The sequence below is a fragment of the Phoenix dactylifera genome, chromosome 4 (assembly GCF_051530095.1).
Source record: "Phoenix dactylifera cultivar Ajwa chromosome 4, Ajwa_hap1_PhDact_Kaust_v1.1, whole genome shotgun sequence".
NCBI lineage: Eukaryota > Viridiplantae > Streptophyta > Magnoliopsida > Arecales > Arecaceae > Phoenix > Phoenix dactylifera.
In genome coordinates this window covers 16305984-16319264 of record NC_143193.1, presented here as the reverse complement: position 1 = coordinate 16319264, position 13281 = coordinate 16305984, and the positions used below count along the sequence as shown (strand labels likewise).

At 38.8% G+C, this 13281-nt stretch overlaps 1 protein-coding gene, 1 long non-coding RNA gene and 1 pseudogene across 2 annotated transcripts; 2 read left to right on the top strand and 1 right to left on the bottom strand.

Moving 5' to 3' along the window:
- The first annotated feature begins 7276 nt into the window (after positions 1-7276).
- Positions 7277-8983, top strand: LOC149753685 (uncharacterized; annotated as a pseudogene).
- A 1125-nt stretch (positions 8984-10108) lies between these two features.
- On the bottom strand, positions 10109-10720 carry LOC149753684 (zinc finger BED domain-containing protein RICESLEEPER 2-like). Its single transcript, XM_089930365.1, has one exon. It carries the CDS (start codon positions 10718-10720, stop codon positions 10109-10111), a length of 612 nt encoding a protein of 203 aa, XP_089786491.1.
- Positions 10721-11915: 1195 nt separating this feature from the next.
- LOC148703339 (uncharacterized) lies at positions 11916-12963 on the top strand. The gene is made up of 2 exons (XR_016400416.1): positions 11916-12123; positions 12226-12963. It is a non-coding gene; the product is annotated as an uncharacterized LOC148703339 (long non-coding RNA).
- The last annotated feature ends 318 nt before the right edge of the window (positions 12964-13281 follow it).

The window sequence follows — 13281 nt, the reverse complement described above, 5'->3', positions numbered from 1 at the left end:
ACACTTAGTGGGTTAATTCAATCACCAATCATATTGATGATTGATCTCTATTGTGATTCACAATCACAATTATGATAGTCTGACTAATTAAATCCTCTATGTGTGTGACCCCGTAGATCCTATTCTGACTAGTAGTAAGACATATTGAGATCTCCATCTCAATATCACTGAAACTCCTTTCAGTGGACTGAAATGATTCCAATTCTACTCTCAAACGATTTCAATTCTACTCTCAAGATTCACTGATCACCAAGTGAATGCTTTCGAGTCTCACAATCCACTAGTGACACCTAGCAGTATATGGTGGCAACCCAGCAGAATGGAATGTCTGAACCTCTAGGTCCAGTTAGTGTATGATACAGTCCCTCTATCATGGATCCCGACGTGACAAAGGTTATGGATATCTCGTCAAACCCCATCATCCGTCATATGTCAAATTTATACGACTTCCAGTTCGAGATATGAAAAATTATTTTTTTCAAAATACCTGGCCAGAAATTTATCGAACTCAGTTGTTAGATGTATGCCCTAGAAGCCAATCTGGCTGACACATTGTTAATTCTAGGGACATAATTTTGTACTTGACTGTTTATTATTGAATAAATAAAAGGCACCTTTTCATTCATATTATTTATGTGTCTATGAATCATCCAAGAAATTAATAAGATGATGATGCATATTCTCAAGAGTTGAGAATTTGAGCCATGTATCATTGGTGATTAATTTCTAAATGCTCCTGATCAATGGATCATCACGAGGACGGTGATCGATCCGATCAGTGCACAGATCACTTTCTTTCTGGATGGACGAGACTTGAGTCCATAGTGTAGGGACACTGAAGTGATAGTGCAGGTGCTTGTTAGAGAACAAGGGTACTGAGCGTGACCAAGACAAGAAGTCACTTGGATGTCTATCCACTCGTCAGTGACTTACTTGATGTTGCAGTAGTGTGACTGGTCCTTTGACCTGCGGTGCTTCGGCTACTCACAGTGAGGTTATTGTAGTTTGACTGCACACATACATGGTCTCTAGCCATATGGGTCCATGCAGTGTAGATTGGCTGCAGTAGGTTCACTGTAGGAGAAGGGTATGCACCTACAAGGAATCTATTGACCTTGATAGAAGAGGAGTGATCCTATGTGATTTGTTAGACTGAGTTCTAAGACCTTAGCCAGGGCAGTAATATAAGGTGGAGAAAGAGTTTTTCACTATCGAACTCGAGTCGAATAAATCTTGACATATGACAGACGATGGGGTTTGACGAGTTGTCCATGACCTCCGTCCTGTAGGGATCCATGATAGTAGGACTGTATCACACGTTAACTGCACCTAGAGGTTCATCATTCCATTCTGCTGGGTAGCCACTACATGCTGCTAGGTGTCACTGGTGGATGGTGGGACTCACAGGGATTATCTCGATGATCGATAAACCCTAATGAGTTGAGTTGGAATCGTTCCAACCCATTGAAAAGAGTTTTCAATGATATAGTGATAGAGATCACAATATATCTCACTACCAGTCAGAATAGAACCTATGGGGTCACACACACTAGAAGTATTGACCGATCCGATGGTTGAAAAGTGATTATGAATCACGAGTAATCAATTCGATTGATAAGAAGTTGAAGAAGGAAAAGGAATTAATTAATTGGACTTGAAACAAGAGTCCTACTTCGAGTAGGATTCCTTGAGTCCTAATTGGATTAGGACTGGGATTCCTACTTAGAATAGGATTCCTGCAATCCTAATGAGATTAGGAGTTTTGAATTAAAATTGGATTCCTACTTGGAATAGGATTCCTAGAAGACCTAATTGGATTAGGACTTCGGATTCAAATAGAGTCCTAATTGGATTAGGACTAAAATTAAATATGTCCTAATTTGGATTAGGATTCCTTAAGTCCTAATTAATTATTAATCTAATGAATCAACATGACTCCTAATTGGATTAGGATTGAAGAGTACAATTGAGTCATGGTTCATTCAAGTTCTAATTGGATTAGGACTAGCATAGAACCCGATTGATTCATGATTTGGTTAATCCTAATTAGATTAGGACTAAACCATGAAAAGGGCACCTAATCCTCTTTGGAAGAGGATTAGGTCAACCAAGAAAGAGGGGCATCAGCCCCTCTTCACTTGGTTGGTGCGACATGAAGAGAGGGGGCCGGCGCCCCCTCTTAGGAAAGTAGTCTAGGGCTCCTAAGTTGTAGGAGCCCTGGATGCTATAAAGGGAGGTGAAAGAAGGGGCTACGCCCTAAGCTTGAATCCTCCTCTCCTTGCTGCCGCCACCCTCTCCCTTTCCTTGGTTCAGCCGCCAACAAGAAGGAGAAAAGAAGAGAGCCTTGTCCGCCTCCTCTTCCTCCAATCCTTCTTCCAACGCAGGGAAAAGAAAGAAGGCTGCAGAAGCTGTGTTCTTCTTCCTTGAGTTCCTTCTTCCTCTTCCTCCTCTCAAGCACAATCAAGGGTTGATTGAAAGAGAGGAGATCAGCCATCAAAAGAAGTCTTTGCAAGGGAGCTAGCACCCCGGGAAGACAAGAAAGCTTTGATCGGTCCTCTGCTTCGTGTGGATACCCGTAGAGGCCGGACGTTTGAACGGCTTCAAACGAACCTTCATCCTAAAACCACGAACTTCAGTTTGCGGTGATCATCTACCCGCACAAGGTGAAGATCTGATCTTCTAAATATTTTTAAAGTTTTTAATTCTTGCCTAACTACGAACGGTTCATGAAACAACGTTCATGTGATGAACGTCGATCCCGCACATGCCTCTTCCGCTGCCATCTGATTTTTTTTGAAATATCAGCGGCATGGGCGGGTTCCCAACATCAGTCTCATAAATCACATAGGATCACTCCTAATCTATCAAGATCGATAGATCCCATCTAGATGCAACTCTATTCCAAAATGAACCTACTGTAGCCAATCCGCACTACAAGGACCCGAATAGCTAGGGCCTAACACTACAGTAAAAGAGGAAAAGGACGACGCTTAACTGCCGACGCTAGGAAAAAGCGTCGGCAATATCTGCTCCCGCGCCAACTTTTTCCGACCCGTTTTATAAGTGTTGGTAGGTAGAAGCTGTGAACGACGCTTAGAAGCGTCGTCGTAGACCAAACACCAAACGACGCTTTAAAGCGTCGTTCTTTTGACCTAAGACGACGTTTATAACCGTGGTCAATTGAAATGCTAATACGACGCTTATAAGCGTCGCCGATGCCCCCTTAAAACCCAGCGGCCGAACCCGAGCCCGCATACTTGCCCTAGCTTCTCCCGAGCCCCCCATTCTCCTCTCCGGCGCTGCCCTATAGCCTTCGTCTTCCTCGTCTCCGGCGCTGCCTTAGCCCCCATCTTCCTCCTCTCCGGCGCTGCCTTAGCCTCCATCTTCCTCCTCTCCGGCGCGGACCGTCCGACTTCTACCTCCCTCCTCTCCGGCGTCGACTGACCGACCCCAAGCCGCTCCGCTCGAGGTAGTTTTCTCCTCCTCCCTCCTCTCATTTCGTCTCGCTTGTTCTCCTCCTTCTCCTCCTCCTGTTGTTCGGGTGTTCGTGGGTTTTTCTCCTTCTTTAATTTGTTCGAGGTAGCCCCGATCGATCCAGGCCCGCCTCCGCCCCGCCTCCGCCCGAGGTATTTTCTAAAACTAGTCTGTCATGTTTCTATTGCAATTTAAGGTTCTATAGCACTTCATGTGTCCCTTCTCTCTGATTACATCTTGGATCTTTCTATTTATTTTTGTTTGATTAAATGTTCTGTTATTCATGTAATCATCGACTGTAATACATTGCATCAAACCTGCTAAACTATTCTAAACAATTAAAACTACGGATTGTCAAAGTTAGGTGAGATTCTTGATTTAGTAGAAATGACTTTGATCATTTCTTACACGTTCTGCTCTCCGGTTAAATGAAGAAAAGAAAAGAATGCTACATATAAAATACATAGTTTTGCACATATTTATCTGTGGTAAAAGAGCAAAGTTATAACAGAACATAACTTAAAAAATCCTGCACTAATCTATGCATATCCACCTAGAATCTTGTTGGTAATACGTCACAGGAGTTTAACTCTTCTGCATACATCTAGCTTTACTTGAGCAGTCCCTTAATTATGTTGCTAAACAGTGAAGTTACATCCAAGCCATTAAATAATGACTATTTGGATTGCACTAGACACTATTGAGTCATAAGGAGAGAGAAAATATCTTGGTTAAGTCCTTGACCACTTCAAAATCTTCAAATCTCAGCTTGCCAATACAATCAACTCTGTCTCTCTCTCTCTCTCTGTTCTTTTTTTTGGTTTAAAACATTTTACTTTATCCCTAGTGTATTTTGAAATGTTCTTTTGTATCCAACTACTTATGTTTTGGCTTGGATGCATACTTGACTAATTGAAAGCCATTTTATTGATCATGAACTAGTAATTGGTGAGTTTTTACAAAAAACTAAAAAAAAAGGAAAACAACTGAACAACTTAATTATGCAAGAGTTGGTAGGAGTTCTGCACATGCTATGCATGCATGGAGGGAAGGTAGACAAAGGCTTTGTACAAGTATGTAAAAGCAGACATAAGAAATAATTATACAAACATAAACTATAAGAAGTTTACTTATTAGAGTTGCGGGTTTCTACGTAATCTTGTCTCTCTAGTTTTCTTAAATTGCCTTCCTCCCCAATATTTTGAAAATTACAAAATTATCTATCTTCAAGCATATAGAACCCTCCATTTGGTTAAATTAAAATGGGATCACTGTCATGGCTTCTTTTTTTTTTTTGATGTTAACGACCCTTTTAGCCTTATTATGGGATCGATCGTATGATTCATAGGTGAGGGCATAAGGAAATTTTCTGGTTGTTTTACAAAAATCAAGGAGATAGACTATAATTTTGAAAAGCCGAATACATCCCTGACATAATTTTAATATTTAGTTTTAGATAGTAGAATCAAAGAGATTTCAAAGTTACTTGGACAAGTCGTCGAATTAATAGGCAAACCATACAGAATGTATTTACAGTCTAGAATGTCAAGGGATTTTCTAATATTGATACTAAAATTAGGAGCTCGTATAATTTAAAATTTTACTGTATAGCAAGTTAGATATTAGATACTATGATTAATTACAAGTTTCTGTGACAGAAAACACGATATAGGCTGCTTTTGGTTGCACTGTATAATAGAAAATTTAGTATATGTTTCTAACAAAAGCCAAAGCATATAAGTTAAGACATCAGATCAGCTGGATCTCCCAAGCTTGGTCTTTCTTAACATCAAAGGCAAAGCATGGTCCAAGGGTCCCCCTACCCCCCCACCTCCCCCAAAGGATGATTCCATGAGCTAGGTGGCATGGCCAGGACATGGGAGAGCCTGTCATTCCATTTAACTTGGTCCATTCACTACATTCCATCACAAAGAGCATCAAGGTACACTCTTACAGCAGAAGTAGGTGAAGTTTGTCATTGCCAGCAATTGGTAGTCTTTGTCTAGGTTTGGCTGAAAAGCTATGCTACCACGAATCTTATTGTTAACTTGTGCAACAAGCTCATCAAAGAACTATAGGGGGTCATATGGTTTCTTCATCAAAGGAATATGTAGCATTCTTGGATTGATCAAAGTTATGTTATCAACATGTTTTGGTTTACTTTGAATCATATAACTAATTCAATCATTTCACTTTGTTTCAGATAATCAAGGTTTGATTTTAGGTCAAAGCAAGAGAAGACACTAGTGAACTATTGGTATTCTCTAAAACCAATACATCACTTTCTCTATGTTATGATTTTACAACATAAGGCATACATTGCTGAAAGTCTGAAATGTTGCGTCTTTAAGATTTATATGGACATTGATACAAGAAGTAGCATTCCAGTTAGATATATAAATTTGCAAGGCAAAATATCTTTTGAAATTTATATGTAGGCCATCCTTCTAATTTTGTTTATCTTTTTTTAAAAAACTGCAGTTCAATCGGTATTCTAATAGAATGGACAAAAGTTGGATAAATAAGTTAAGATCTAGTGCTGCATATTTGGATGGAGTTCAGAATTTCATTAAGTTTGCTTTTGAGAAATCTAATATGAACGAAAAGATTTTATGTCCATGTCAAAAATGTGTAAACGGTTCTGCTCTTGATCCAAAATTTGTTGAAGAACATTTGGTATGGAATGGTTTTCTAAAGGGTTATACTGAATGGGTACTCCATGGAGAGTTCATACCTTCATGTAACCAACCCTCCGATCTAGAAGACACCTTCACTTTTGGATGTAGTGACACGGAACAAAATTCTGTAGAATAAGATGATATAAGGGGCCTACTTAGAGATGCTCTTGGACATAGTATCAGAACTGTAGGAGAAGATCAGCGTGCAGTTATTGATCAGTCCATGCATGTTGAGGAATCTATACATTCTGATGACACAGCTCATTATGATAACTTGGTGAAAGATTGTGATCAAGAACTGTATCAGGATTGTAAGAATTTTACGAAGATTTCTTTTCTTCTGCATTTATTACATTTGAAATATTTGAATGGGTGGTCCAGCAAGTCTTTTATCATGCTTCTTCAATTATTAAAGGATGCATTTCCGGAAGGTGTTACTTTGCCATCATCTTCATATGAAGCCAAAAAACTGATAAAAGAGTTGGACCTTGGATATGAGAAGATACACAGTTGTCCGAATGACTGCATTTTATATCGTGGTGAAAATAGAAACCAAGAGTCGTGCCGAATATGTGGAACTTCACGATGGGAAAAACATAAAGATGACGAGAATGATTCGTTGACTGAAGTGGATGCTGCACCGACTAAGAAAAAATCGGCTAAAATTTTGAGGTATTTTCCTCTTATACCAAGATTGAAAAGGATGTTTGCATCACCGAAGACGGCTTTCTCGATGAGATGGCATGACGAAGGCCGTACAAAGGATGGAATGTTACGACATCCAGCGGATAGTCCCGCATGGAAAGCATTTGATGATAGGCATCCCGAATTTGCTTCTGATGTTCGCAGTGTTAGGCTAGGTTTAGCTACTGATGGGTTTAATCCATTCCGAACGATGAGCTCAACATACAGCACTTGGCCGGTTGTTTTGATTCCATATAATTTGCCACCATGGATGTGTATGAAACAGTCTTCAGTAATTCTATCAATGGTTATTCCAGGTGACAAGGGCCCAGGTAATGATATTGATATTTTTCTACAGCCTCTAATAGAGGAATTGAAACAAATATGGAAGGGTATTGATGCATTTGATGCTTTTGCTGGACAAAATTTCAAATTGCGTGCAGCTCTTATTTGGACTATCAATGATTTTCCTGCATATGCTAATTTATCTGGTTGGAGCACTAAGGGGCGTATTGCATGTCCTTCTTGTGGAGATTCAACCCATTCGTATTGGTTAAAACATGGAGGAAAGTTCTGTTATATGGGCCATCGTCGGTGGTTAGAAGCAAACCATCCATTTCGATTTCAGAAAGACTTGTTTGATTGTACCATAGAGTTGCGATCTGCCCCTGTTCCACCAACTGGAACTGAAGTCTTCAGACAAATGCATGACACCAATTATATACCGGGTAAGGTCGCCAAATGTTCAAAGAAGAGGGGGAGGGAGCATGTTGGCAGCACAATGAATGAAGGATTAATAGCAGAGGTTGCTGAGGATGTTGACAACTTTTTTGAGAATGAAGACAACATATATGGTCAGGGAAATGATGATGACTCAATGGCAGCATCTACACAGAAACAACTATGGAAAAAAAAGAGCATTTTCTTTGATTTACCTTATTGGGAGTATAATCTTCTTCGACATAACCTTGATGTGATGCATATAGAGAAGAACGTTTATGATAACCTGATTGGAACATTGTTAAATCTTGATGGGAAGACCAAAGATAACTTGAAAGCGCGTCTTGATTTGAAAGATATAGGCATAAGACAAGAGCTTCATCCGACAGAGCTTGCCAATGATAAATTTTATACACCTCCTGCATGTTATACAATGTCTACTCAAGAGAAAGATCTTTTTCTAACAGTTCTGAAAAATTTGAAAGTTCCTGATGGGTACTCATCGAATATTTCATGATGCGTAAATCTCAAAGAGCGAAAACTTTCAAATCTTAAAAGTCACGATTGTCACATTTTGATGCAAGATATCTTTCCATTGGCTTTAAGATCGTCAACACCGAAACAAGTTTTTGCAATTGTTTCTCAATTGTCATCATTCTTTAAGGCATTATGTTCCAAAGTTCTTGATCCTAAGGAGCTTGATCAATTGGAGTCTAATATTGCACTTACACTATGCAATATGGAAAAGATCTTTCCTCCTGGATTTTTTACTATTATGGTTCATCTACTCATTCACTTAGCGGCAAAAGCTAAACTTGGTGGCCCGGTTCACTACCGATGGATGTATCCTATTGAGAGGTAATTTTTCTAAATTCTAATATAATTATTTAATAATCAGTTTGATTTTGATATTTATTTTAAAAATTTATTGTTGAAGGTTTCTTATGCGTTTAAAAGATTATGTACGCAATCGAGCCTATCCCGAGGGCTCGATTGCTGACGGATATATTGCTGAGGAGTGTTTGACATTTTGTTCGAGATATCTTGAAGGTGTTGAAATGGTTTTCAATCGACCTCAAAGGAATTGTGATATCATAGAGAATGCAGATGTTTACAAGTTCTCATCTGGTGGAAGAGTTTTGGGAAAAGTTGAAAGTGTTGTTCTTGACCAGAAATCGTTGGCACAGGCACATCGCTATGTCTTACTTCATAGTGATATAATATCCGAATCTCGCAGGTTAGTACGGTTAATTGAAATCTAAATTTACTGTCATGTCAGGAGAATGTAATATTGGTATTTAATTAAAGATAACCTTGATCGTGCAGAGAATTTTTAATAGCTCAGCGAAGTCTCAACCATAACATTCGTCCTACACCAAGGATTGAGCAACGATGGTTGGTTGAATTATTTCCAGAATTGCTTTCCAAACAGGTTAGATGTGTAATATATTAAGCTTTTTTTTTAATTTTATAGAGAGAAATTAATCATTACTTCCATAATTTTTTTTAGATACCAGTGATGATGGAGAAGCATTGTTCTGATGAGTTAATAGTCATTGCTCGAGGTCCGAATAATATTGTCAACAGATATGTTGGGTTCATTATAAATGGTTTTAAATTTCATACTAAAGAGCGTGAGAAATTTAGAAAAACACAAAATAGTAGAGTTATAGTTGAGGCGGACGGAAAAAATTATTATGGTGCTCTAACAGATATTTATGAGCTGAATTATTATGGAAATTTTAAGGTAGTATTATTTCGATGTGATTGGGTGGATATAAACTCACCTAGAGGTTTGAGGCAAGACATAAATGGTTTCACACTTGTAAATTTTTCAAGGTTGATACATACTGGTGTGTTATTGAAAGATGATCCATTTGTTTTTTCATCTCAAGCTCGACAAGTATTTTTTGTGCAAGACTCAAAAGATAAAAATTGGTCTCTTGTTATTAAAACGAAACCTAGGGACTTGTATGATATGGGAAAAAAATTGGAAGAGGAGGACGATGATACTTATACTCAGTGTATGCCTTATAATGTTGTGCCAACTGATGAAGTAAATGCGCCAACGAGTTTGATGCAATGAAGGAATCCCGTGTACAAGATCTTCTGATCTCAGTATGTGTTTGATTGTTAGAAGTTTTTGTTTTTTCCTTTATATTGCTCAGCTTACTATTTTTGTTTGATGAGTTCTGTGCGGCTACATTAAGTGTCCATCAGCTTGAAGGTCTGGATAGATGGGAGCAACATGCTCGATGCGCTTATGAGCTTTTTGAGAAGGATGGAAACCGACTTTAAGCTCGATGCTCGATGCTCGATGCGCTTATGAGCAACTTGAAAGGACAAGTTGGCTCCATTCCTGAATCCGTCCTTGCAGTTGGAGTTTCAAATGTTGCTGGTACTTTAAGAACATCTATTGTCTTGTCTCTTAAAACTTCTAATTTCTGATTTAGTAGTCTTTGAAAGATGTAATCTCTACCTTCTTCCAGTCCTCAGTCGATGGTGCTTCATTATAGTTATCGTCGCATGTTTCCAATACAGTAAATGCTTGTTTATATTCCAAGGCGGCCGCCAGCATCAAGAGACAATGTCTTTGTGCTAGGAATTTCAAGTTGCAAGGCAATCTCAGCAAAATTTTCTTCACGGGCTGGAGAAGCTTTGATAAATTTCACACTTTCACGGATGTTGTATATAATACCATGGATTGAAGCAATCACATCTTGAGCAACTACATTCAAAATATGGGCATAACAACGGACAACAAACAGCTGACCCTTGAGCATGAGCGTGTTCTTGTTGGACAGGTGGTCTCTGAGATTTGCACTGTAGATGTCATGAGATGAGCAATTATTGTCTAAAGTGATGGTGAATAACTTGGACTTCATGCTCCAATCTGAAAGGCTAACCCCGATAGCTTCACTATGAGCATTTTCTGAATGAGGAGATGATACCATCATGAAGTTAAGCATTCTTCTGTGCAGCCTCCAGTCGCTGTCGATGAATTGCCCAGTAAGGCAAACATAGTTCCAAAGACTTGCATGAGGCTTTGCTTTTCTTTCTGATAAATGGATATACGCAGCTGACGTCCTGGTCAAATGCAGCGCCATTTGCAAAGCCAGACATTCTGTAGCGTCTTTTGCGAGGGGGTTCACCGCAAGTTTCATCGGCTTTTGAACCTGAAGTAAGCGCAAGCATTTTCTTTTCCTGAAGCAATATGCCTCTTGAGGTGGCTAGTGCCTGCAATCTTCGACCCACTACTGTAAGCAAATGTTTGCTTGCACAACTTGCAACAAGCCCGTGTACATCCTCCAGCCACAGCTTCAATAGTGAAGTGTTCCATCTTTTTCAAATTTTGCACCACTTTTTCAAATTGAATTTAGTATTACATCTTTCAAAGACTTCAGGTCAAGAAAAACTTTGAAGTTTGAACATATAGACTGATATGAATATACTTTGAAGTTTGAACATGTAGACTGATATGCATATACTTTGAAGTTTGAACATGTAGACTGATATGCATATGAAGTTTGAAGATGATATAGTTGTATGATGATCCATGTTCTAAATGCCTTAAAAATCAGAATGATTGTGATGATCAGCTTGATATGGCTGGTTGGTGTCATATTGTCCTAAGAAAGATATCTCTGGTGATCTTCTAGAGTAAAATTTGATCTTCTCTTTTATTAGCCCTTTATTTAGTATAAATTTATCATTTAACCAAATATTGATTCTTTTTTGTGCATACCAGGTAACAATATGCCCCGAGAAAGACGATTTAGAGATGTGGAGTTCCAGCATTCTCAGGTGGGATCTACTTCTGAGCAGTCCCTGCAGTCCCAGCAGCCATGTGATCACCAGCAGCACGAGTCAGGATCTCAGCGCGAGCCTCCTGCTGATTGTCCGGAGGATGAGCTCCGGATCCAGGGTAATTCGATTTAAAGTTCATATTTTATGTTCATATTTGTCTTCAACTTTTTAAGACATTTTATTTAATTTGAATAGATGGACAAGGGACAGCGAGGACGAGACGGGGACCCACTCAAGCAAAGGATGTGTGGAAGCTTCCTCCGGGTGAGAAGAACATCATCCGATGCAACGAATTGAGGCAACCCATCAATAGAGCTGGAAGTCTACTATCAAGCTTTTTAGGATCGGTTGCACGCAAGGGTCAGCTGTGTCCACTCAACTATACGAAGTGGAATGACATGCTTCTTTCGTATAAGGTTGAGCTTCTTAGACTTATACAGATAATGAATTGAATTTATTCTTTTTAATTCGACACCTCCTGTATGTTAATTTGCTTAGTATCATAATTTTATTTTAGATGTTTAATATTATTATAACATTCTGTATCTTGTTGTAGGGTAAGTTTGTACTCCCTCCAGAGAGCCATGATTGGGTGCTAAAGTCCCTCAATCGCAAATGGAAAGAATATAAAGCAAAATTGAAGACGGACTTCAAGCGCGAGGGTATGACAGAGGAGGAGGTTGCTCGTGTGACTCCTCCTGATGTATACCCTCAACAGTGGAGGGAGCTTGTTCACTACTGGTTTTCTAAAAGAGGACAGGTCACGTATATTGTTTCAATATCTTCTATTATCTTTATTATTAATATAGATTGCAAATATATACTTTGAATCATATTATACTGTGTGCTTTTATTTTGGCAGACATATTCTAATATTGGTAGAGCTGCACGAGCATCTCAAGCAGTTCCTCATACTTCAGGCTCGAAGAGTTATGCGAGACGTAGAAATGAATTCGTAAGTTCTTTTGAAACTATTTGAAACTCTACTAACATATAGCACATATCATGATATATAGTTTGCCCATATACTTTCCGTATGTGTAAATAGTAGAGCATGGAAGGGAGCCTAGTAAGGTAGAGTTTTATAAGATGACCCACACTCACCGAGATGGCAGCTTTGTCTGGGACGAGTCGAGAGATATAGTTGTATGTATTCATTTTTATTTGATCATAATTTTTTAATTAGTTTTACTTCTTTTAAATTATTAATGTGACTGTTTATTTTTTTGAGAGAGATATAGGAAAGAGCTACAAATCTTATTTCAGAGCGCGTCGGGGAGTCATCATCATCCAACGCGGCCAGTCGCGTCGAGGCTCAGGTCTATGCCGAATTGATGGGCCCAGAACGTTATGGTCGCGTAAGGGGTTACGGTATTGGAGTTACCCCCACTCAGCTGTCTGCAGTGAGCCGATATACCCAAGATGCCAAACAAGGTACTAGCACTGCAGAGGTTTATCGTTTGAAGACAGAGATGGCACAGATAAAGCAGTCATATGAGACAAGGATAGAGGAGATGAGGCAGAGTCATATGACTGATATGGCGGAGTTGAAGCAGAGCCAAGAGTTGAAGATACAATCTTTGCAAGATCAGCTTGACCATATTTCATCTTTTTTGCAGAGATTTGCTCCTCCGGTACATAACTAAATATATTTGAATATTTTATATAATTATAATGTATTCTTGTATTAGCGTGATGACTTTCGTATTTTTAGTTTCTAAAGTATTTTTTTTTCTTGTAGGTTGCTGATACTTCATCTATTCGTAGAGATGATGCCGTCGACTCTTGATACATCGTAGATTGTATACTTAGAAATTTGAGATGGATGTTTTTAGAATGTTTTTGAAGTACAATGTAATCAAATATGATAATATTGAGATTTTGAATGAAAAGTTCTTGTCTGTGTTGTGTATTTTCT